Source organism: Hemiscyllium ocellatum, chromosome 4 (genome assembly GCF_020745735.1).
Source record: "Hemiscyllium ocellatum isolate sHemOce1 chromosome 4, sHemOce1.pat.X.cur, whole genome shotgun sequence".
Taxonomy (NCBI): Eukaryota; Metazoa; Chordata; class Chondrichthyes; order Orectolobiformes; family Hemiscylliidae; genus Hemiscyllium; species Hemiscyllium ocellatum.
The window spans coordinates 135,937,636-135,963,531 of NC_083404.1; the positions used below are offsets into that span (position 1 = coordinate 135,937,636).

The 25,896-nt window shown below is 40.6% G+C and overlaps 1 protein-coding gene across 2 annotated transcripts in view; it reads left to right on the forward strand.

The window, feature by feature from the left end:
- The window catches only part of trappc8 (trafficking protein particle complex subunit 8), a 137,829-nt gene that overhangs the window by 97,237 nt on the left and 14,696 nt on the right, over nucleotides 1–25,896 (forward strand). For both annotated transcript variants that reach the window (XM_060823884.1, XM_060823885.1), the window contains 10 exons: nucleotides 1,193–1,258; nucleotides 6,433–6,562; nucleotides 7,963–8,091; nucleotides 8,977–9,131; nucleotides 11,624–12,066; nucleotides 15,630–15,780; nucleotides 18,435–18,531; nucleotides 20,336–20,404; nucleotides 20,524–20,582; nucleotides 23,433–23,609. In XM_060823884.1, the coding sequence (XP_060679867.1) occupies nucleotides 1,193–1,258; nucleotides 6,433–6,562; nucleotides 7,963–8,091; nucleotides 8,977–9,131; nucleotides 11,624–12,066; nucleotides 15,630–15,780; nucleotides 18,435–18,531; nucleotides 20,336–20,404; nucleotides 20,524–20,582; nucleotides 23,433–23,609 (1,476 nt within the window). The remainder of the gene's footprint in view (nucleotides 1–1,192; nucleotides 1,259–6,432; nucleotides 6,563–7,962; nucleotides 8,092–8,976; nucleotides 9,132–11,623; nucleotides 12,067–15,629; nucleotides 15,781–18,434; nucleotides 18,532–20,335; nucleotides 20,405–20,523; nucleotides 20,583–23,432; nucleotides 23,610–25,896) is intronic.

Here is a 25,896-nt window from a genome sequence, read left to right on the forward strand (position 1 = left end):
TTAGAACTCTACCAAGCATGAGAAGTATCCTCTGATCATCTGTATTCATGCCCAGTAGGAGTTCCATATTTCAATATGATCTTTTTGTATTTTTATTGTAAGGAATCTACTTCCTCTAATGCAGCCCACACTGCACGATCATATCTGTTCTTGTCTTGTTTAAGGTGCCATTGAGTAATGAAATGATATTGACTGTTCTTGTATTGATGCATTGTTTAATGTCATATATATAAAACATTTGTGTTTAAGTTACTTCATTTTTTAAAAAAAAATTAATGGAGTCTGTTTAGGAAAGTATTTTTCCATACTTGAGTGATTTACAGGGAATGGAGTTATTTTTTTTTCATTCCTTTTAAACCACAAAAGCCTTTTTTCACAGAATTTTCCTTACATGTATTTCTTGTTTTAAATTTTTCCAACTGTAGTTGCTGTTCATCTCTGCAAGTTTTGATAATTTAAATAATATTTCCCCAGCAATAGTTGGCACATCACTCTTGTGGATAGTGAGGATTGCAGATGCTGCAAAGTCAGACTCTCTGACTACGGGCGGCACGGTGGCACAGTGGTTAGCACTGCTGCCTCACAGCGCCTGAGACCCGGGTTCAATTCCCGACTCAGGCGACTGACTCTGTGGAGTTTGCACGTTCTCCGTGTCTGCGTGGATTTCCTCCGGGTGCTCCGGTTTCCTCCCACAGTCCAAAGATGTGCGGGTCAGGTGAATTGGCCATGCTAAATTGCCCGTAGTGTTAGGTAAGGGGTAAATGTAGGGGTATGGGTGGGTTGCGCTTCGGCGGGTCGGTGTGGACTTGTTGGGCCGAAGGGCCCGTTTCCACACCGTAAGTAATCTAATCTAATCTAATCCTGATGAAAGGTCCCAACCTGAAACATTGACTGCTCTGTTGCTTGACCCACTGCTTTTTCCAGCTCCATACTTTACCGACATATCTCTCGTGGACAGTCGGTTATTGACTTGTAGTGCTGTTTTTGTTTGAGCATGACCTTTCATGCATCTTGTGCATCTGTAACATAGCTATTAAGTTGGAATAGGAATAACATGCCTGTTTTCAACTACGGTTATGGCTTAATGCAAATCTTGCCTTTTGAATTCTTCTATATTTGGAGGATGAAAACTACCTGTCATAAGAAATATGCAATATTTATGAAATAAAGTCTGCAATTTTCATGATTACAGACACCCTCCAGTATTGCCACAGACGTGATAAGTGAATTTCAAATAAATGGTGAAGAGACTAAAGTGGTAAGTGTGAGATTTATCTTGAAACTGAATGTGATCTTCATCTTAAGATGAAAATCACGATTTGCAAAATAAGTTCTTCCCCCACTGCTCAGCAGGCATGAACTTGTTGAACAGCTGCATGTGTTCCATTTGCTTCTCTGGGTATCTCTCTCCTTTTTTTCGGTATTTTAATAATTCCATAAGGAATAACAGAACCTGATCCACATTAGCATTTCTATCAATGGGAATGCAGATGTAAATATGGTCCTGTCTGCCAATTGTCATATTCCCTAACTGCAGAGGCTGAGATCATCTCATTCAACACAGAACAAGGTTTGAAGCAGGACGTGCACTTGGCTTATCCTTTGCATGCAGTGTTGAGTGGACTTCCAAATGCACTTTAAATCCAAACTGCTCGTTTTTTAACATTATTGAAAAGTGAGCAATTCAATTCTGAAGTGCTGATGAACAAAAACCATGCTTAGTGTAACAAATGATCATGGTTCAGTCAACATTGTGTAGTTCACTCCCTGACAGTTTAAACATGCCATTCAGTGGCTGCTGCTTCACAGTTCAGCATGCAATCAAAATGATTTTGTCTGTGGTATCCTGAGTAATTAGAACATGGTTTAAATTGCATTTAAAAATGTTCAAGATGCATTTATCAGGGCATGCTTGGATGGAACAAGAATATTCAGCTTGAGTTCATAATCAGGAAGGAGAGCCACAGTTTTGAAGCAGGGTAGGTGCTTTGGATTGTTCCAGCCTGGTTAAGATAAAATAAATGCTAATTTAGATTAAAATACTTTTATTAGAGGTGAGACAAATTCATCACAATGAGTGGATCTGTCCTGGATGAATTGGATCGTAAGTTCGGCAGACCAAACTGTTGCAGAACAATGGCTTCCTGAAAGAAAATTAGAAAATAGGGCAAGGAGTAAGTCATTCAGTCCTCCGAGCCTGCTCTGCCATTCAATACGATTGTTTATGGCTGATCGTCTGACTCAGTACGCTGTTCCTCACTTCTCCCCTTTGATCCTTCAGCCATAAGAACTATATCTAACCCCTCCTCGAAAATATTACATGTTTTGGCCAAGAACCAGAGAATCCCTCCATGGTTGAAATGGGCCATTCAGCCCATTAGGTCCACACCAACCCTATGGACACTGGTCAATTTAGCATGGCCAGTCCATCTAGCTCCAGCATCTTTGGACTGTGGGAGGAACCCCCCCAACACACTCATTCACACTCACACTCACACTCATTCACACTCACACTCATTCACACTCACACTCATTCACACTCACACTCATTCACACTCACACTCATTCACACTCACACTCATTCACACTCACACTCATTCACACTCTCACTCATTCACACATGCGCACCCTCTCTCGCACACCCTCTCTCGGTGTGGAGGGTGCATGGTCACCCGAAGGTGGAATTGAGCCAGAGTCCCTGGTGTTGAGGCAGCAGTGCTAACCACTGAACCATTGTGCTCCCTCAATTGTTTTCTGTGGAAGAGAAAGCACAGGCTCACAACTGTCTGGATGAAGAAATTTCTCTTTGTCTCAGACCCAAAAGGCCCTACCCTGTATCCTTATACTGTGACCCCTGGTTCTGGACCCTCCAGTCATTGGAGACATCCTTCCTCTGTTTACCCTTTCTATGCTATCACCTCTCATTCTTAACTTTTGAGTGAATGCTGTCCTAACTGATCCAGTCTCTCTTCATATTTCAGTCCCGTCATCTTAGCAATCCCTTTGGTAAATCCTTGATGCACTCCTTCCATAGCCAGAACTCCTATCCTGTTAAGGAGATCAAAACTGCACACAGTACTCCAGGAGTGGTCTCATCAAGATCCTATAGCATTGCAGCAAACCTTGCCTGCTCCACTTGCTCTGAAGTTCAACATAGCGTTTCCCCCTTCACTGCCTGCAGCACCTGTATGCTTGCTGTCAGTGATACGCAGGCCTCACTGCACCACTTTTTTGTTGAATCTATAACCATTCAAATAATCGTGTTTTTGCTACCAAAATGGATAACCTTAACATTTATCCACCTACTTCACCCTGCCTTATATTTATTTACCACGTCACTTTTTTCCAAATCATACTGAAACATCTTTGCATCCATCTCTCAGTTCACCCTTCCACCCAGTTTTGTCATCTGTAAACTTGGTGGTGATATGTTTAGTTCCTTCATCTGAATTATTAACATTGTGAATAACTGAGGTCCAAGCACTGGTCCATGCGATGCCCTAGTGGTTACTGTCTGCTATACAGAAAGATCCTTTTTCCTCTGTATGCCGATCAGTTCTCTATTCATATCAGTATATTGTTCCATATCTCTAATTTTACACAGTCTCCCATATGGAACCTTATTGAAAGCCTTCTCAAATTTCAAGTAAACCGCATCCACTGGCTCCTTCCTTAACTCTACCAGTTAACATCCTCACAAAATTACAGTAGCTTGTCAAGCATGATTTCCTTTTCCTCTTCATGAATCCACACCCTACCCTGTCCCTCTTTTCAGAGTGCTCTGCTACTGAAACTTTTAGTAGACTCTAGATTCTTCCTCACTACTGATGCCAGGCTGACTGTCTGTCTGTAGTTTTCTTGTTTTTTAAGTAGTGGACTTACATTAGCTTCCCTCTGATCCATTAGATTATAGGAAGCAGAATTAGACCATTCAGCCATTTAGGTCTGCTTCACCATTTGAACATGGCTGATATGTTTCTCAACCCTATTCTCCTGTCTTCTCCCTGTCGCTCTTTATCCCCATACTGCACGTGGTACGGTGGCTCTCTGGTTAGCACTGCTGCCTCACAGCGCCAGGGATCTGGGTTCAATTCCTCCATTAGGTGACTGTGCAAACTCCACACAGACATTCTCCCCATGTCTGTGTGGGTTTCCTCTGGTTGCTCCGTTTCCCCCCTCAATCCCAAAGTTGTGCAGTTCAGGTGAATTGGTCGTGCCATTATAGTATTGGATGCATTAATCAGGGGTAAATATAGGGTGGGGGATTGGGTCTGGGTGGGTTACTATTCAGAGGGTCAGTGTGGTCTTGTTGGACCAAAGGGCCTCTTCCCATACTGTAGGGAATCTAGTCTAATCAATAACCTATCTATTGCTTTGTCTTTTGCATATCTTTTCTATTTCATGATTTATTTTCTTAACCCATGCTACTGCTGGGACACCTGTACATAATTTCCACCAGGGACTTTTTTTCCTTTGTGGCTACTCATTTCTACTTCACAGATCCTACATATTCCAACTCTATCATTTCTTGCTTTTTGATTTGTTTTTGTTTCTGGCCAATAAGACATCCCTCCCCCTTCTGCACTTGCTATAGAATGCCTAACTTTGGATATTTAGTTCTCAGCCCTGGTCATCTCATCAGATAAATGCCTGATGAAAGATCAGATGTGGACTTGGCTTTAATGTCTTATTTGACAATGATGCCTTAATGCAGAGCATCCTCAGCTTGGCCTCTCGGGGGATCTTGAACACTGAACCTTCTCACTCATGATAGGAATATTACCGCAATTCAAAGTTTGGGAGAAGATTTGTAGCTCGGGTGCTCATTGTTGTGGTTCTGTTCGCTGAGCTGGGAGTTTCGTCCACTGTCTAGGTGACATCCTCAGTGCTTGGGAGCCTCATGTGAAGCGTCCTGCAAAGATTAGAACAAACAGTCTTAACGCAAATTCAACCTAAACTCTAGGTCAGGTATGTGGACGACACCTTTGTAATCATTAAAAACACAGAAATAAAGAACACACCGGATCATCAACACCACACTCACAGGAATCTGATTCACTAGAGAGGAAGAAAAGGACAACCAACTCCCATTCCTAGACGTGATGGTACAGAGAACACCGAACGGAGAATTCACCACAAAGATTTACAGAAAAGCCTCTCACAGACCAAGTCCTGAACTACGAAAGCAACCACCCTAACACACACAAAAGAAATTGCATCAAGGCACTGTTCTAAAGGGCCACAACACACTGCAGCACACCAGAACTGCAAAAAGAGGAAGAAGAGCACCTCTACAATGTATTCGCCAAAAACGGATACTCCCGCAATTTCATCAACAGATGCCTAAGGGAGAGACAACGGAATGAGGACATGCCACAACCCAAAGGACTAGCCACTTAATCATACATCAGCGCACAAACCAACAGCCACTCGGACGACAACTCACCAGGACAAAGGACCTGATACCCAGCATGAGCAAAACCAACGTAGTGTACAAAATCCTATGTAAGGACTGCACAAAGCACTACATAGGACAAACAGGAAGACAGCTAATGATCCGTATCCATGAACACCAACTAGCCATGAAACGACACAACCAGCTATCCTTAGTAGCCACACACGCAGATGACAAGCAACATGAATTTGACTGGGACAACACTACTATTATAGGACAAGCCAAACAGAGAACAACCAGGGAATTCCTAGAGGCATGGCACTCATCCACAGATTCAATCAATAAGCACATCGACCTGGACCCAATATACCGGCCACTGCAGCGGACAGCTGGAACTGACTACCGGAAGCGGCAGATTCAAACCACTATAAATGCCGGAGGAAAGATCACAGAAGCGCTTCACAGGAGGCTCCCAAGCACTGAGGATGTCACCTAGACAGGGGACGAAACGTCTGCAACACAAATTCCCAGCTCGGCGAACAGAACCACAACAATATCGCCACAATCATTGGCTGTCAAATTGAGTAATTGTGCATATAACATTACCCTCCTCTCATTTAGCTCTCCACACTTCAGGCACTCTGCCTGTATTCCTTATGAAGGGCTTTTGCCCGAAATGTCAATTTTACTGCTACTCGGATGCTGCCTGAACTGTTGTGCTTTTCCAGCACCGCTAATCCAGAATCTGGTTTCCAGCATCTAAAGTCATTGTTTTTCCATACTACATTATCAGTAAAGCAATATTACTCAAAACACTGGTTTTAAAATAAGTTTGATGAATACATTCATTTTAAACCAGTGCACTTGTTGATGAGAACACCGATCTCCAGTAAAAACTCTTTTCACAAATCTAGTATTTTATAAATGTTGTTTCAGCTTGGCACTGTTTGGTGGTATTTTTGTCAATCTTTAAAAATGTTTTCAGTGTATAATAATCTTGTAAATAATTTTAAAAACTTGTGTTTTTGTGACTTTAGGCAAGATTAAAACTACTTCCTCATCAGACCGGAGAGTTGCACATTCTTGGTGTTGTATATAATCTCAGCACTGTACGATCATCTCCTACACAAGATGGAATGGACTACAGTCCTGGGATACAGATAGCAGGTAATAACATCTGCTTTTCTAGATATCTTATAGAATGGACTGCATTTTCTGACACTGAAGCATAGGTGGTATACTCTCAGGAGACTTTTGGACTTGTACTCTCTCTTGTGTGTGACTCTGGTGGCCTGCATGCATGCATTTGGTGCACCTGGTGTCAGCAACCTCTGCCTATCTAAGGAGTCTCTTTATACCATTTTTGATTGCTTATCAGTGTATATGTTAAATATTCACAAGTGCAATCAAACCCTTAAACATTTTATTTTGCTTAGCCTTTTATTTTGGAGAATTGCTTACCTGGCATCGTAGCGGATAGACGTCTGAGAGATTTTCAATGAATTATCTATTTAATGATAAATCAGAAAACTTGTTTTGAGAGCACTCTACTTTTTTAGGGAAGGTACAGCGAATATTGGAAATCTGAAACAAAACCAGAAAATACTAAAAATACTCACCAGTGAGTGCCTATTAGCCCTTCAGTTTTGAAGTTTGTTACATCACACGGGTAGAAGTGCTGGAGTCTTGCTTCATTGAATAAGGTTTTGGTTTGACCACAACTCTGCAGAGTATAGTTTTAGTCACCTTTTACATTGCTGTGGGTCTGGAGTCACATGTAGGCCAGCCCAGGTAGGGATGGCAGTTTCCTTCCCTATAAGACATTCGGTGAATGAGATGGGTTTTTACAACCATCAACAATTGGATCTCATGGTTGTCATCTGACTCTTGATTTGAGATTGTTATTGATTTCAAATTCTAACATCATCCATAGTGGGATTTGAACCTAAGTCCCAGAACATTTCATGAGGTTAATGGCTGGGATGAAATGATTGATTGTTCTCTGATGCAGGCTTGAGTTGCCTCGGTCTGCATAGTCTGAGTTTTGGTGGAATTTGAGGTGGTGTAATGGAAGCAAGAACTCATAAGGGACTTGACAGGGTAAATGTTTAGGGGATGTTTTCCCTTGCTGGTGAGTGTAGAAGGTGGATAATAATCTCAGAATAAGGCATTTGAGTATAAACTGATAGGTTTGTTCACTTGAATGGTTGTGAGCCTTTGGAATATTACCCTGCAGAAAACTGGCATCTTCAGTTATCAAATATAGTCAAGCTGCAATTGACACCTTTTTTTGGTTAAAAAAAGGATGCAATGCATTTGAGAGTCGTATCGGAAGGAGGAGTTGGAAGCACGTCTGCTATGATTGTATTAAATGGTAGAAGGACCAAATGATCTATCCCTGCTTTTATTATTTCTAGCTGATTGAATTTCTTTGGCTTGTAACATTTTCTGTCCTCTTGGATGTTGGCTGATCAATTGTGTATTTTTTATCACTTCCTGTTGTTTAAGTGTGTGAAGATTGTGTTGATTAGTCTTTGTAATTTTTCCCCTCTTATCTGTTTTTACAGGCAGTTACCTCAATGCCAGCAACCTCCACCCACCAAAGTCTGGAAACAAACAGCAGACTTCTCACAATCTCCATCAGTCCAGCTCTTCAGATCAACTGGAATATTTTCATGGGCTAAGCTGGACAGAAGGTTAGTTGGGCTGGTGAGAAGTAGTGGTGGAGCAGCCGTTGGACTAGTTCTTGTTAAATGTGCTGGACAAAAATAATTTGTCGTCTTGTTACAAGCCAACTCTAAATACATGAAATGTGGCTTCCTATGTTAGACACCAAAATGTATTAACTTTTGTGTGCCAGTTGAAGGCAACTTAATTTGTTTGGGCTCTACATCTTAAATGTTGTAATTCTTTTCCATACCCTGTACTTCGTTCTTCAAATTCAAGATTGTTGAAGTTGAAAAAATGATCAATTATGATTCAAATTGATGATCTGCCGAGCTTTTGCCCACTTGCTTAATCTGCCTATACTGTCTGCAGCTGCCATTTTCACTACTTGCTTTCCTACCTACTGTCATCCACAAGCCTGGATATAGCATGTTCAATTTTCTCATCCAAGTTATCAGTATGTATAGCAAATAATTGTGGCCCTTAATTAATACCTACAGGTCATCATCCTCAAAATGCCTCCTTATCCCCACACTCTTCTGTTAACCAATAATTTACCCATGTTAACATACTACCTCCAATACTCTCATTAAGTAGCTTTGTTTTATTTGGTGAGCCTATGGAATTCACTGCAAAAGAACACAGTCAAGCCAAAAACACACTGGTTTCAAGGAGGAGTTGAATATAGCACTTTGGGTTAAAGGGTTCAGAAGATATGGGGGACAAAACTGGGAGCCAACTTTGGAGTTGGATGATCAGCAATGATCATGTTGCATGCAGGGAATGGATTTGGGTGGGATTCTCTTCGGTGGGTCAGTACAGAACTGCTGGGCCAAATGGCCTCTGAATTGCTCTGTAGCAATTGAGATTCTATGACATAATTTTGCTCAAGCATCCATTTCCCTTTGATTTAGGCAAGACGCCTCATGGATTATCGGTAAGAGGACGGCAAGATTTGGAAATCCAGGGACCTAGGCTCAATAACACTAAAGAGGAGAAAACATCTGTTAAGTATGGATCAGATCGACGGCTCGATCCCATAATCACCGAAGCAATGCCTTTGTTGGAGGTAATAGCCGTTGTGACATGAATTAGCCCAGCCACTAGTGTTGGCACTCCAGAAGCAAAGCATTAATCTCCCCACTTTCTGGTAATTGGACTCTGATTAGATGATGAAATAAAAACAGGCATACAAATGTATTAGAATATTCAGTGCAGGTGTCCTTAATAGAAAAAATGCATAATTTGAGGAATGAATGCACATTCCAATGTTTACTGATTGGATATAATTTCCATTACTTGTGCATGTTTGAGTTGCCGTACTGAGTGCCTAGCGAAAAGCAATGATAAGGCTGCATTTCAAGCCTCACTCGTTGGTATTTAAAACAAAATTGGCAGCTTTGCGATGAATTCTTGGTGAATTGCCTGTTGCTGCGAGCGAAAGAGAAAGGGGAAAAGTCTAGGATCTATGTTTACACTAAAGTTCATGTAACTTTGAACATTGAAAGCTCAAGCATGTCTCGTAAAATTCTAATATTTACTGTTTTGATTACTTTGTACATTGTCAAATGTTGCAATGAATCTGGGAGAAGTCTGTCACAGGAAACTTTTAAGCGTTGAGGAGTGAAATAGTTAAGTCTGAATTTGTTGAAGATTCTGGCAGTGACATTTGAAATTTAAATTAATTTTTAAAAAATCAAATTTAAAAAAAAAACAAGCTGAATGGTAATTGTGTAACAGCCCTGTTGATTGATGTTAAAAACCCATGTCATGTTCTTTTAGGAAAGAAATCCGTCCTTACCTGGTCTGGCCTACGTGTGACTCCAGACCCACAGAAATGTGGCTTGCTCTTAACTCCACACCATTAGGGATAGACCACATGGCCCAGCCTGTGTCACCTATATCCCATGAATGAATCATGAAAACGATACAGATGACGTATACATGAGCCTTCAGTGCCAAGCACTTCAGAAAAAAGTCATTTGTATACCTAGAAAATTGAAGAGCAGTAATTTTGAACAACTGTTTTAATATCTGCATAGCGAATAATAGAGTGACATTCAGATGGTTAAAATGGAGCTAATTTGTGCTGTGTCCTTCATATCTCTGGCTCAATAACGTTCTGATCAGGTTGTCATCATATTATGGCTATTTTATATTGTCTCTGAAATTAGCTTTCTGCTACTGTATTTTATTATTATCTTTAATGCTTAAAAGTCGTCTCTGTGGACATGGTTTATTTCATGTGCATACCCCAGCATGTTACAGCAAAGTCATAAGAATTGAAGTTCAGCAAAAGTTGGCAGAGAATTGCTGCCTGCATTCTAACTTGCAATGACACAAATTATGGAAGGGTATAAAATTTGACAAGCAATTTTGAAGCTGTGGAAAATTCAATATATTTAATTTTTAAAAAGGTCTAATAAAATGAAGTTTGATCTTATACTTGCTCTCGAAATTGAGAGCAACTTTCCTGTGGGTGTAAAGATATTTGTGTAACTGCAGTACAGCAAATTTGTGAGCAAGGCTATTGCTCATGGAATAAAAGGAAAAAAAAAATGGATGGGATATTGGATGACCAATAGGAAACTGGAGTTTACAGTTGTGCCTCCGGACTGGAGGGAAGTTTATGGTGGAGTTCCTCAAGCATCTGTATTGGAACCCCTGCTCATCTGATCTGGATTAACGATTTCGACTTTGGTGTTCAGGCGCAATTTCAAAATTTGAGTGATACAAAACTTGAAAGCATTGTGAACCATGAGAAGGTAGTGTTGAACATAACAGATTTTGGAAATGTATAGAAGTAACACGGTTGTTGTCATGAGTGACTTTAGCTTCCCTAATATTGATTGGAACCTCCTTAGCTTAAATAGTTCGGATGGAGCAGTTTTTGTCAGGTGTGTCCACGAATGGTTCCTGATGCAATTTGTAGATCGGCCACCTAGAGGGAAGACCATAATGGATTTGGTGCTTGGCAATGAACCCTGCCATGTGTCCGATCTCTGTGGGAGAGCATTTTTGTGATAGTGATCACAGCTACCTGACCTTCTCTATACTCATGCAGAGAGATAGGAGCATACAGTATAGGAAAGTATCTAATTGGGGGATTGGGTAGAGGTGCTCAGATTTACCTGGACAGAATAGGTGAGGAGAAGTTGTTCCCATTGGAAGGATCATGAACAATAGAGCAGAGTTATGGTAGCTGACAAAAGCAGCAATAGAGACACCAGGGAAAACTGAATGCAGTCACTGATTAGGATTTGGAGTGCATTGCCTAAATATGTTGGAAGCAGGTTCAGATAAGACCTTCTCAAGGGAATTGATTATCTGATAAGGAAGAAAGTGCAATGTAATGGGGAGAAGATTCCTTTTGTGTACTTAGTCCTGAAACAATAGGCTAAACTGCTGCATTACGTGCTGGCCCTATTGAGATTCTTCTGAGCCCTTTGATCGTTTGCATTAGAGTCATTCTGTGGCTCGAACAGATAAATGATGTGTTACATTAACATCAGATTCAATTTTAAGGTTAATGTATCTTGATTGAATTTTTTCTGTGTGCAGGTATTTTTCATAAACTTTCCTACTGGACTGCTTTGTGGAGAGATAAGAAAAACGTATGTCGAATTTGTGAACGTAAGCAAGTGCCCTCTTACCAGATTGAAAGTTGTGTGCAAAGATCCTGATTTCTTTTCCTTTGGAAGCAAAACTGCTGCATTGACGCCATTAAGTCCAACAGCTTCTGAAAACTGTAGCGCCTACAAGACTATTGTGACTGACTGTGCATGCATGTCTTCTGCTGTGACATCATCCGTTTCCCCGAAAGACTTTGGGATGGACACAGGAAATCCACTTTGGGTAACAGATGTGCCACTTCCTGACCCTGTGTTGTTGCCTGGGGCTTCTGTGCAGCTCCCTATGTGGTTGCGTGGACCAGATGAAGAAGGAGTTCATGAAATAAACTTTTTATTTTATTATGAAAGTACAAAACCACACTCAAAGCTGAGGTAAGTTTTTTAAGAAAGTGATAATTGGTTTGACTTGTTCGTCTTTGTGTCCCATTTCACTTGTCCATCTGTGAGCAATGGAGTTAAAAAGTCACTGTTTTTAGATGGGACGTGTGAAAATTTAATAACCCTGTTTTATTTCAGTACCCTGCCTCAGTGTTCAGTTCTCCTGACTTTTGGGAATGACTTCGCTGGTGCTTGTTTGCTTCCAATTGGTCCTTTTGTGTGTGAGTCTGTGTGCGCACAGGCAATTTATCACGAGAGAGACATCACGGCCAATCAGGATCCTGTTCCTTTCTGAATGTGTTCACTGGCAAGTGACTTGCACTGGGTGCCAGTCAGAGCCTGCAAGCTTTGTCGACCTTTCTTTGATATAAGCTACAGGTGCTGGGCCAATCGTAGTGCACCCATGTCCACCTCGAAGTAATGTTAGCTCACTCAGTGCATACTTATTTTATGGGATGTGGTCATCCACTGGACTAGCATGTATTGCCCAGGGTATAGTAAAATTCTTGAACCACTGCATCCCTTGGAGTTTAGGGACACTAATGGTGCTATAATGAAATTTCCAAGATTTCAACTCAGCAATATTGAACAAATGGCGAGATGGTCAAAATGGTCTATGGCTTGGAGGGGAACTTGTGCTGTTCCAATACATTTGCTGCATCTTGTCCCTCTAGGTGGGTATGGATTTGGGAGGCCATTTTGAAGGAGTTTTGGCAAATTTGAGGTGCATCTTGTGGATGGCACATACTTATCACAGTTTTGGTCACAGATGATAGTGCAAGTTGAAGGTGGTGAATGGGCTGCTTTGTCCTGGATGGTGCCCAGTTTCTTGTGTTATTGGAGTTACACTCATCCAGGCAAGTGGGGGGCATTCCATCACATTCTTGACTTGTACCTTGTAGATGATGGACAAGGGGGTGATGGCAGGTGGGTGTGTCGGAGTCATAGCCTCTGACCTGATCTCATAGCCACAGTATTTATGATTCTATGGTTGAGTATCATGTCATTTGTCACCCAAGGATGTCATCAGTGGGAGGGTGGGGTATTCAAAACTGAAATCACTCTTGACTTTACCTTTTCTGACCATTTTTATTTTGTTCAGTGTGCAAGTTATTCATGCAATAGGTAAATTTACGGAGAGTTTTCGAAACGGGTGTAATTTAACCTTCAGTGACGTTGAGTTACTTGATGATTAAATTCTGCTGTTGTTGGGAATAAGCATTGCAGCCACTAGTTATCAGCAGTACAGAGATTTGTCACTTTCATAAGTAATATACTAGGGCAATTATTTTTCAGCTATGACATACTGAAAATGTGTGTTTTGCCAAAGAAACTTGCAAGTATATTGAAAATTTTGAAATAAAATTCATTTGGAGACACTTTTGTATCTCTTGGTGACTTGTGCATTTCGCCTGGTCACTGAGAATGTGAACTGATTGGCAGATTCTCTGATCAGGAAGGAGAACAATGAATATTTGTAAGGTAATAGAAACCTGTCAAACTGATGCATCATTATCTTTAACTAAAAAAACATCTTTCAAGGTCGAAAGAAAATTGACAAGTTGCACTTGAATACTGTGGAACACTGTCTTGGAGAATCAGCATTTACAAACAGTAGATAAAGGGAATTGCGATGTGGGGGGTCTGAAAGAAAATTTTGAAGCCAGCTGTAATTAGGGAGAGATATAGCTTATAGTTGTTTTGAAGGAAATTCTGGAGAAAAATTATGTGATTGTCAAGCCCACAGAAGCACCCAGTTATTCAGTTTAAACAGGAAACTGCAAATTGAAATTAAGATTTATTCACCAACTGGTTCCAAAGAATCCAGCTCTTTGCAAGCAGACATTTGGATTGGGTACCAATGATTTCTCGCAAACCTGGGTGCACAATAATCCCCAGCAACTACCTGTGTCTCTCCCTGACTCTGTGATAGTAGAGTGTACTGTAGAATTAAACACAAAAAATAAATTCTCAATTATCTAGTTAAAGAACGCTGAACAAATCCTGCATGTATTTCATAATGCCTAGTTTTAACAACACTCTCAGTAGTGTGTCCAGTCAAGCCAATAAAGGAGACACTGCTGAATATTTTCTTGAGGATCAAGTGTTAGTAGGAAAACATTTGGGAATAATGACGATTGCGTCATAAGCATTAGTTTGGCTACAGAGAAGGCCCGGTAGGAATAATAAACTGGAGAAATGCCAACTTCAATCAAGTCATAATGGATCTGGCCCAGATAATTGGAATCAACAATTAACAGGAAAATACATTGCTTTCTTTGAGAGTTTGACTACTGTTGAAGCACATCTCCACGAAGAGGAAAGGTTGGACGCACAAATCGAGAGTTCCTCTGATGACTATCGCGATTGAGATAAAGCAGATAAAATGTGCTGCTTGAAGTATGTCAGGAGAATTGAAGAATTGCAAACAACTTGTTGTTTAAGTGCAAGACACTGCTGTAAGGAGGAAATCAGCATGTCCTTCTGCATGAATCACAATCAGTGTGCATGTACAGCCACTGACACTGTCTTTATTGTAAGGCTGGTGCAGCATGTAACTGGGATATCTTGCTAGATGTGTGCAGGGCATTGATGAGACTGCACTCTGTACTGTAGACAGTTCTGATCTTTATTCAGGAATTGATGTACTTAAATTGGAAGCAGTCCAGAGAACATAAGAATGAGGAGCAGGTGTAGGTCATTCAGTCCCTCGAGCATGCCCCACCATTCCATAAGATCTCGCCCAGGTCTCAACTCATTATTTCAAAAATCTCTTTTCCTGCCCTTTTTAAAACTTTGTGATCTAGCCTTGTGGGTATGCCTTATATCAATACAGTAAGTTACTGAAACTGAAATGTTGACAATTCAAAATCAATTGAAGAACTTTGGTCAATTTATTATAGGATAGCTTTTATCGCAATACTTTTGTCACAAAAAAGGACACAACTATTCCCAAAGAAAAACGAAACAAACTAATGTTACCTAGAGGATGAACTACCTACCGTAGCAAGAATGTTATTTTGTCCACTATGTGGGGGGGAATAAAGTGTATTCTTAACTGGTAATTTTGTTTGACATTTTAATAAACTGCCTTAATAAACTCCATAATTCTCAAAGTTACTTTGCACCTCAGTTATTCTTCAAATATGTCTCCTATACTAGATTCCCCTATTAGTGAAACTGAGCATCTGCCTTGCCGAACCCCCTCAGAATATTGTTTGTTTCAATAAGTTCAACCCTCATTATTTTAATGTATTAAGTCCTAACCTGTTCAGTACTTTTTGATAAGTCGACCCTTCACCCCAGGAATCACCCTGGTGAACTCTTCTGAACTGCCTCCATTGCCAGTATGACCTGCCTTAAGTACCAAACCTATACACAGTGCAGCCTCACCACTATATGCTGATCTGAGATGAGTGCAGCATAAACACCAAGATGGCCTATATCAGTGCTGTTTGTGCGCTTGGGTATTTTCCAAAACTGTACGAAGTTTTACTCCTCTACGGAGCGGTTTTCAAGTATAAGTCCACTAATAAAACCAATCTCTGTTTTAACAGTCACCGAGTACTAAGACACACAGCGATAATATGCACCAGCCGTTCTCTAAGTGTGAAAGCGACAGCATGTAGAAGTAATGTCCTGGAAGCTGAAGGGAAGAGTGACAGTGATAATCTGTTGGTATTTTTGGATGTAGCAAATATCAATACAGTAAGTTACTGAAACGTTGACGTTAACAAAATCAATTGAAGAACTTTGGTCAATTTATTATAGGATAGCTTTTATCACAATACTTTTGTCACAAAACAGGACACAACTATTCCCAAAGAAACGAAACAAACTAATGTTACCTAGAGGATGAACTACCTCCCATAGCAAGAATGTTATTTTGTCCACTATGTGGGGGGGAATAAAGTGTATTCTTAACTGGTAATTTTGTTTGACATTTTAATAAACTGCCCTATTTGAATCATTTAAGCCAGCAATGATCAATTAGAATATTTTTATGTAAATTTTAATAATGGTTTTAAAGTTTTGAATTTTCTCCATCGATTCCAGCTTCTGGCAACTGTTTGTATAGAGTTTGCACATTTTGTGTCTGTGTAGGTTTCCTTTGGGTGCTCCTGTTTCCTCCCACAATCCAATGATGTGCAGGTTAGGTGAATTGTCCATTGCCCAGATGTTCATGGATGTGTAGGTTAGGTGCATTAGTCAAGGGTAAATGTAGATCAGTAGGTTTGGGGAAATGGGTCTTACTCTTCGGAGGGTCGGTATGGACTTGTTGGGCTGAAAGGCCTATTGCCACACTGTAGGTGTTCTAGTTCTAGAGAGATGTATAGAAAATTATTTGGCTAGAGTTAAAGAACGCTCATTTTGATCATTTAACACCAGGTTCGGTGGGTGGACTTGGCGTTTGGAGGGTAGAGTGGGTAAATCTGACCTTGTCTGTTTTGACAGGAATGATGGAAAAGTGGTATATTGTTTAAATGGATAGAGATTGGAGAATTATGGGGAATCTGGTTATCCTGATACATATATCACAAAATGTTAGTATGCAGGTACAGCAGGTTATCAGGAAGGTCATGAGATGTAAGAGTTGAAGTGGGACATTCAGTCTGATGAGCTTTTTGCATATTCATGGCTGGCTGATCTGATAATCCTCATCTCTACTTTACTGTCTTTTCCCTCTAACTCTTGACTCCCTTACTAATTAAAATTTTGCTTCTGGACCCAGCCTCAGCAACCTGTCTACAGGTTTACTGCACTCAGAAATTTCTCCTCATCTCATTTATAAATAAATGACTCCTTCCTCTGAGATTTGCCCTCTGTTCTTAGGATGTTACCCCTTGTAAACGTGTCTTTCTCCACCTGCCTTTTAAGCCCTTTAAGAATCTTGTATGTTTCTGTAAAATTTCCTCCTCCTCCTAAACTCCTAAAATGAATACAGTCATGAATGTAGTGCTGGAAAAGCACAGCAGGTCAGGCAGCACCTGAGGAGCAGGAAAATCGATGTTTTCTGGAAATTACTGATGAAGGGCTTTTGCCCGAAACATCGGTTTTCCTGCTCTTCAGATGCTGACTGACCTGTGCTTTTCCAGCACCACACTTTCTCCTCTAATCTCCAGCGTCTGCAGTTCTCACTTTTGCTTAGCTCAGTGAGTACAGGCCCAACCTACTCTTTATTCCTAAGAATATCCCTCCATACCCTGGATCAACTTGATGAACCTTCTCTGGGCATTCTCCATTGGCAGTGTATCTTAGCTGAGGTAAGGGACCCAAAATTGTTCAATTTTCTAGCTTTCCCTAGTTTTAGCAAGATCTGCCTGTTATATTGCATTCCCTTTAAAATAAAGAGCAGCATTCCACTTGCCTTCTCTACCTGCTCAACTTGTATGCTATTTTTTTCTGATACATCATGAGGCCCTTCAGATCTCCCTTTGCCGCAACACTCTGTATTTTTATGGGGAAAGATTGCATTCTGCTTTAATGTTGTTTTAATACAAAGAATAAAATATAGAAGTGTGGATATATGAGGCCTTGGCTCATATCTGAAAGGGAACACCATCAAAATTCCAGCTAGCTGGTAGCTGCCAGTGACCCAAATGAGCAAATACTGAACGTGTTCAGAACCTAACTCTGCAGATGTAAACATTGAGATTCCAGTGCAGGTGATAGAGCGCTGCCATTAATTAGCCTCATGATCAATCTGCACAGAGTGCATTTGCATTGGGCCTTCTAAAATGTGAACATTTCAATGGTTTTGGAAAGTGATTAATTTGCAGAAATTGGATGAGGTAGCCTCAAGTGATTGAGTGGGTAAATGATTTCACATGGTGTTTGTGGCAAATTGTGATAACATCTGCCATGAAATCAAAATTACTTGTTTGAAGTAAAGTTATAAATTACTCTTCACAAAGTATAGCGATGTAAATAGATCCGAGAAACCAAATTCTTCACCACCACCGTCTGCCACGTGCAGCACATGTATGTTTCCACCCCATTCTTTTCTGAATAAACATGCATTTAACATCAGCTAGCAATTCTCCGACATTCAGAATGAGTTCTCTGCAAAGCATTGTTTGTGCATTCATTGCTCCACCTGGTGGTGGTATTGCCCACATACAGACAGCCAAATAAAAACAGCACTTTCTGCACCAACCAGTTTGGCAGACTGTTCTAAAGGTGGTTGGGGGTGGTGTCCACAAACCTTCTGAACAATTCAAATAATGATATAGAAAAAAAGTTTTCATGTTGCTCTTTTTAAAAAAAAACAAACTTCGCAAAAAGTTGTTAGAGCCACACTGGCATTTTATTTTTCTTCAGATGGTATGTGTGATGTATTAACAGAAACCTTAATCTTTCAGAGTGAAGCAGGTGTGAGAGAATTCCACATAATCCAGGTGTCCAGTGGTAGTGAACATTGGAAGCTGCAAAAATGTATAAATCCCACTGAAGATAAAGGTGGGCTTGCTCTTTTTCTGTTTTTCTTGTTTGCAATCTAATGTGACAGCAATAAGTGTAGATGTCTGATCTATATGTGCTCAAGTTAAAATATCCCATGTATATTGACGAATGTGCGTAAGGGTGGATCAAATTAGAGCATGTGCCATGTATCATTGGACAATTTAATAAATGTAGAATCACAGATTATTGTTTAATTATCCTTCAGAAAACAGGGCTTTATACTTCAAAATGTTTGAGATTGAGAAGTTGGATATATCCCTTGCCAATTTAATTTGATACCTTTAATAAAAGAAGATCTCAAATGCACCGTTTAGCTAAGTGTGATGTGCTGCATATTGGAAAGACAAATCAGGGCAGAACTTATACCCTTAATAGTAAGGTCCTGGGGAGTGCTGCTGAACAAAGAGACCTTGGGGTACAAGTTCACAGTTTCTTGAAAATGGAGTTGCAGATAGATAGGATAGGGAAGAAGGCATTTGGTATGCTTGCTTTATTGGTCAGTGCATTGAATATAGGAGTTGGGAGATCATGTTGCAATTGTACAGGACATTTGGTTAGGCCACCTTTAGAATGCTGTGCACAATTCTAGTCTCCCTGCTAAAAGAAAGGGTTCAGAAAGGATTTACAAGGATATTACCAGGGTTTGGGAGTGTTTGTGCTATAGAAAGAGGCTGAATAGGCTGGGGTTATTTTCTCTGGAGTATTGGAGGTGGAAGACTGACATTATAGCGATTTATAAAATCATTAGGGTCACGATGGGGTAAATAGTTCAGGTTTTTTTTCCCCATGAGTGGTGAAGTCCAAACTAGAGGGCATAGGTTTAAGGTGAGGGGGAAGAGATTTGGAAGGAACCTAAGGGGCAACTTCTTCATGCAAAGGGTGGTGCATGTATGGAATGAGCTGCCAGAGGAAGTGGTGGAGGCCGGTACCATTACAACATTTAAAAGGCACCTGGATGGGTATATGAATAGGAAGGGTTTAGAGGGATATGGGCCAAGTGCTGGCAAATGGGACTAGACTAGGTTAGGATATCTGGTTGGCGTAGACGAGTTGAACTGAAGGGTCTGTTTCTGTGTTGTCCATTTCTGACTCTAACAGGCACATCAGTGCAGTATGGGTAGACTATGGCATGCTAAATCAGAGGCCCAGGCTGATGCTCTGGTTTTAAATCCTGCCCAGTAGCTGATGCTATTAATCCAATTTCAGTGCTAACTGGGTTTTAAAATGAGTTTCAGTAATGGTGACCATGAAAAGGGACGAAAGATTGATGATTCCCTTGGAATAATGGGGTATATTATAAATGGCTCCGAAGATCGTGGATACTGTGGTAATCTTTCAAGAATCCTGCTTCAGGTCAGAGGATTGGAAAACTGCCAATGTAACATCTTTTATTTAAGAAGGAAGGAAGGCAGAAAAAAAAACACATATTGAAAGGCTAGTTAGCTGAATGTCTGTCTGTTGTTGGGGAAATATTAGGGTTTTCTATGCAATAGAGCATAGAAAGCTGAGTCAGCATGGCTACCCAGGCAATTCTACCTGAGACATTTACTAGAATTCTTTGGGCCAGTGACCAGCAATATAGATGAAAGGAAGGAATAGATGTCATATATTTCAAAATTGGATTGTCGTTTGAAAAGGATGGATGTGTAATTTTTGGGGATGAGGTGGGGCACTGCCACTTGGTAAACTGCCCCTGCTGGGAGTCCGTGCTCACATGATGGTCCGAATCACTGCCTCCTGTGCTTTTAAGAATTCCTTTTTCACTCTGTGTAACTCTTCTCTTTGCATTTTTACATATCAGATGCAAAACTTGGAAGTCGGGAGAGGGCAAAACTCTGCTTTCGAGCAACAAGGTGTCAGAATTCAGAAGGTGAGGTCATAAAATCTGGATGTTTGCAGTCAATAATGTTTTTCTAATAGTTTACCATTTAACATGGTGACAGCAGTAAAATAAAGATGAATCGTTCAATTTTCTTCTTGCTTTCTTAGCTACCTCATGTACAGAAGGAAAGTATATATTTGCAGATATCGTTCTGGGGAGTGAACAAGTGAGTAAGCTTAATTTCCTAACCACTCAATTTCAACTGGCTTTCTGCTGTGCTCTTGATTTGCTGGGTAATTTCATTCTTTTGTGACTATCTAACATTTGCCATTCTTCTGAAAAGGTGATGATGGAAGCAGTTGAAGCCCTGATTTTTGAGAAAAATTATAACTAGATAACTTCCGTGAGAATCAATCACATAATGTGCTGTGCTCTTTAACCTGCAGCAGGCTTTTGTTGTTCTTTTTGACTTGGCTATTGGTACTCTAATTTTCTAGCTGGGTCTTGCAGCTCATTGCTGATAGGCTGCAGAGTTTTTAAGCCGAGTGAGTTTCAACAGAATCCAGCAAATGTATTTGGGATGACCCGGAATCCACCAGGTTCCTTGCTGTTATGTTAGCTGGGGTAAGGCTGTAATGTGGTCTACTTTGCTCTGATGGGTGTCTTTGTAAAATTCACTGGTTTGCCAGTAATGTTTGTAATTTCTCAATCATCCGAAAAGTTGTTTTCCACTTGTCCTGGTAGAAGCCATAAAGCCACACAGCATAGAAACCAACCCTTTGATCTATCTCGTCCATGCTAACCAAGTTTTCCAAAACTAAACTAGTTCCACTTGCCTGCATTTGGCCCATGTCCCGCTAAACCTTTTTCTATTTGTGTATCTATCTGAAAATCTCTTAAATATTTATAACTGTTCCTGTATCTACTAGTTCCTCTGGCAGTTCATTCCACAAACCACCCTCGGGTCCATTTTTAATTTTTCTCCCCTCGCCTTAACAATATGCCCCTGATTTTGAACTCCCGCACTGTCGGGAAAAGAGCTTTGCTATTCATGTGATCCTCCTCATGATTTTACCAACTCCACCTCCCACGCTGCAGTGGGGGAAAAAAATTCAAGCCTCTCTGTATAACTCAAACCCTCCAGTCCTGGCAACATCTTGGTAAATATTTTCTTAACCCTCTCCTATTCCTGTAGCAGGGTGACCAAAACTGTTCATAGTAATCCAAAAGTGGCCTCACCACCATCCTGTACAACCTCAATATTATGGGCCAACTCTTACAGTCAATGGTCTGAGCACTGAAAGCAAAAGTACTAAATGCCTTTGCAATGTCTCTGGAAGATCTATCCATGTTTCCCTGATTGTGCTTCCAAGTATTGGTTATTCAAAGTCAGAAGATGAAAATGGGTTGTCTGCCATGCTAGAGAGCTCCAACATGACTGAACCATTTCATAATGGTGGGAAAGTTCAGCTGTTTTTAGCTTGAAATGAAGATGAAGTGCAGTCTCTCGCTGGTGATATTTTGACTTACTAGAGTATTTGATGTGACCATTCCCTTTTAACAGTTGCTTTTGCAATTAGAATGTAATAGAGAATGATTCAGCAAATTCGCATGGATTCTACTGGATTTTGTTGACTATGTAGCCAACAGGCCATTTGACCTGAAGAATCGGTGCTGGGATTTGTTGAGTTTCATCCTGGCTTTGTTCCTCTTCCACTGTAATCCTCCGTTCCTTTCTCCCTCATAGGCTTACCTAGCCTCCCCTTCAGTGCATCTATACTGTCTGCTTTATCCACTCCCTGGTACTGAGAGTTCCATCTTCTTTTCTGTCAAGGTATGAAGGAAATGAGAGGAACAATGTACAAGTTCGTGAAAAAGCAGGAGAATACCTTTTTAAGCAGGATTCTCTTTGGAGAGCCATTACAAGCATGATGGGCTGCACCGCTGTAACAATTCTGACCCTGTCACTTTCTTTGATTAATGGCCTCTAGTTTTGCACTTTGAAATGGGAACATTGTCTGCCCCCTCTGTCAAAACCTTGCACCATTTCCAAAATCTTTAATCTTCCCTCAATCTTGTTGAAGAGAAAAATATCCACCCTGTTCACCTTTCCTTGATAGGTGCATCCTGACGTTTGTTTCTTATTTGTTCATAGGATGTGGCATCACTGGCAAGGCTGGCATTTATTGCTGATCCCTAATTGCCCTTGAACTGAGTGGCTTGGTAGGGCCATTTCGGAGGGCAGTTAAGAGTCAGCCACATTGCCATTGGTCTGGAGTCACATCTCGGCCAGGCCAGGCTAGGATGGAAAGTTTCCTTCATCAGAAGGCATTTGTGACATGGTCACCATGAGGCTAACTTTTTTAAATTCAAGGTTTTTATTGAACTCAAATCCCACCATCTGACATGGTGAGATTTGAGTCCAGGTCTCCAGTTCTGAAGAAGGGTCACTGGACCTGAAACTGCTTTTTGTCCTCCGACGCTGTCAGACCTGACTTTTTCTAGCATTTTGTTTTTGTTTCCTCAGAACATTAGCCTGGGATCCTAAGTGACATCACCTTATAGTAATTGTTGTCACCTTGCATTATTGTTCACCATTTTCTTGAAGCAGTGAGAAGGACTACACTTTATAAGCTTATTTCATGTGGGGTGCAAATTGGAATGCTTTACACTTTGCTTGCATAACAATAATTACTAATAATTCAGCTTTAGGATGTACATTGTAAATATAACAGTCGAGTTCTATACAGGAAGTTCTGATTCAGAATGAGTGAAACTGTTGGACAGGGCATTAAAATTTACTAAAATACAAGCAAATGCTATAGACACTGAAAATCTAAACAAAAAGTACTGAATACTCAGGACTGGCAGCATCTTTGGATAGAGAAACAGTCTATGTTTTGAATCACATCTTGGATTCTTGTCCTTTTGTTATGAAAAGTTCCAAGTATTTGTCCTGGAGGCCTTTTTGTTCTTGTAGAAGGTAGTTGTTGAGCACGGGGCAATTGGCAGATTCAAGCTACAAGCTAACCCATGTGATTGTATCATTGAGAGTTGGTTCTGCTTTGTGTTACAGATAATCAGTGCAACCACTCCATGTGCAGACTTTTTCTTTCAAAGTTGCTATGCTGCAAGATCTCGGAAGATGATACCACAGACAAGTATGGGGCCGGGGAGACCAAAAACTACTGATCTTGCCAAATTAGTGCAGATGTGTAGTGAGGTGGATCTCAATGTAATAGTATTATGGAAGGTTTGTATACTATTTTAAGCGTTTATGAGGTGCACATTAAAAGGTCATGCCGATATGGTGTATTTTTGAATAGTTACAGAATTCTTTTGCTTCGGAGAGAATATAAAAAACACTTACATTAATCACTTCCTAAATCAGTACAGTGATTTGAAAATGTTCTTGCTTCCCCTGTTATGGTATATTAAATAATTGAAATATTACAGAAATTCATAATGTACTCTAGTTGAATAGTGACTGCTGCTCAAGATTCTGGCAGTTTCTAGTGTATGTTGTGAGCATTTTATGTAGCAGTTACTTGTTTTTGTTTTTGCAAACCGCTCAAATAGAACCTAAGAGATCAGTGTAAATGTATGGCAGTGAAAGAGACCAGTTGGCCCATTGTGGCTGTGCTCAGTATGGACTCCATTAATGTCTTGTATTAAGATCACAAATTGACTCAATGAGTTCTCCTCTCCAGCCAAATAGCTGTCGCCTTCCTTCCCATTGTCCTAAAATTATATGACACTTAGCTTTTCTTCACCATAGTCTTAATCTCATGCTCTTTCACTGAACATCTGATTAGAAATGTTCTCAGGTTGATTGAATTTTCAAGATGCAGTAATTCTCGATTACTTGCTGATTTGTTTTGTTTTGATTTGATTTTATTGTTGTCATGTGTACCTAAAACAAAGCTTTGCACTGTATTTAAGAGTAGTACAGAGCTGAAAAATGTGTTGCTGGAAAAGCGCAGCAGGTCAGGCAGCATCCAAGGAGCAGGAGAATCGACGTTTCGGCCATAAGCCATCTTTGCCTTTGCCTTGAGCTTTAGAGTGGGTCTTAACGGTGGAGAAATAAGAACCAAAAAAACTGTGGATGCTGTAAAACAGGAACAAAAGTTTCAGGTGTGATAGAAAGGGATGTAAACTGGGTGGAGGAGTTGCTTTATTGGCAAAGGTGTATCGCTCCGTTGTACTGAGGGAGGATACAGTCCAACCAGGGAAGGCGTTATACTGGACCTGGTTTTTGGGAAATGAGCCCAGCCAGGTGACTGAATATTCAGTGGGGAAGCATTTTGGGATTAGTGACCATAATACCATGGTTTTAAGAAAGGATAGGGATAATGGCAGTCCTAAGGTGAAGATATTAAATTGGGGGAAGGCGAACTACAAAAATATTAAACAGGAAAATTTTGATTGGATGTAGCTGTTTGAGGGTAAATCCACATTGGGCACCTGGGAGTCTTTTCAAACAGCAGTTGATATGAGTTCAGAAGTGGTATGTTCCTGTGAGAATTAGGGATAGGTATGGCAAGTTACGTAAACCTTGGATGACCAGGGATGTCATGATCTTGGTCAAAAAGAAAAAGGAACCATCCGTAAGGGATGATCCAGGTTAATTACAGGCCCATGAGCCTCACGTCAGTGGCCAGGAAATTATTGGAAAAGATTCTTGAGGACAAGATGTATACGTATTTCGAAGAATCGTTTATGCAGGAGAGGTCATGCCTCACTAACTTAATCAAATTGTTTGAGCAAGTGATAAAGATTGAGGGAAAAGTGGTTGATGTTGTCTACATGGATTTCAGTGAAGCCTTTGACGAGGTACTTCATGGCAAGCTGGAAAAAGATGAAGTCACATGGTACCAAGGGTGAGCTGGCAAGCTGGATACAAAATTGGCTTTGTCATAAGAGACAGGGTAAAGGTGGAAGGATGCTTTTTGGAACGGAGGGCTGTGACTAGTGGTGATCAGTGCTCTGACCTCTTGTCTGTATAAATGATTCTGAGGAAAATGTAGCTGGTATATTTGCGGATGATACAAAGATTGGTGGAATTGCAGATAGTGAGGAGGATTGTCAAAGCATACAGCAGGATATCGATCAGTTGGAGGTGTGAGCAGAAAAATGGCAGATGAGGTTCAATCCAGACAAACTGAGAGGTGATGCATTTTGGAAGATCAAGTACAGGTGGAAATTATGTTGTGAATGGCAGATCCCTATGTATATAGAGGGATCTAGGTGTGCAGGTCCACAGATCACTGAAGGTGGCAGTGCAGGTAGATGAGGGAGTTTAAAAAAAAGGCTTATAGCATGCTTGGCTTCTTAGGGGCATTAAGTATAAGGATAGGCATCCTACACTGCAGCTTTATAGAACTTTAGGTTACACTTGGATTATTTCATACGTTTCTGGTCAACGTCAGGCGGATGTGGATGCTTTGGGGAGGGTTCAGAAAAGGTTTATCAAGATGTTGCCTGGTATCAGGGATTTTAGCAATGGAAAAAGGTTGGATAGACTGGATTTATTTTTTTTG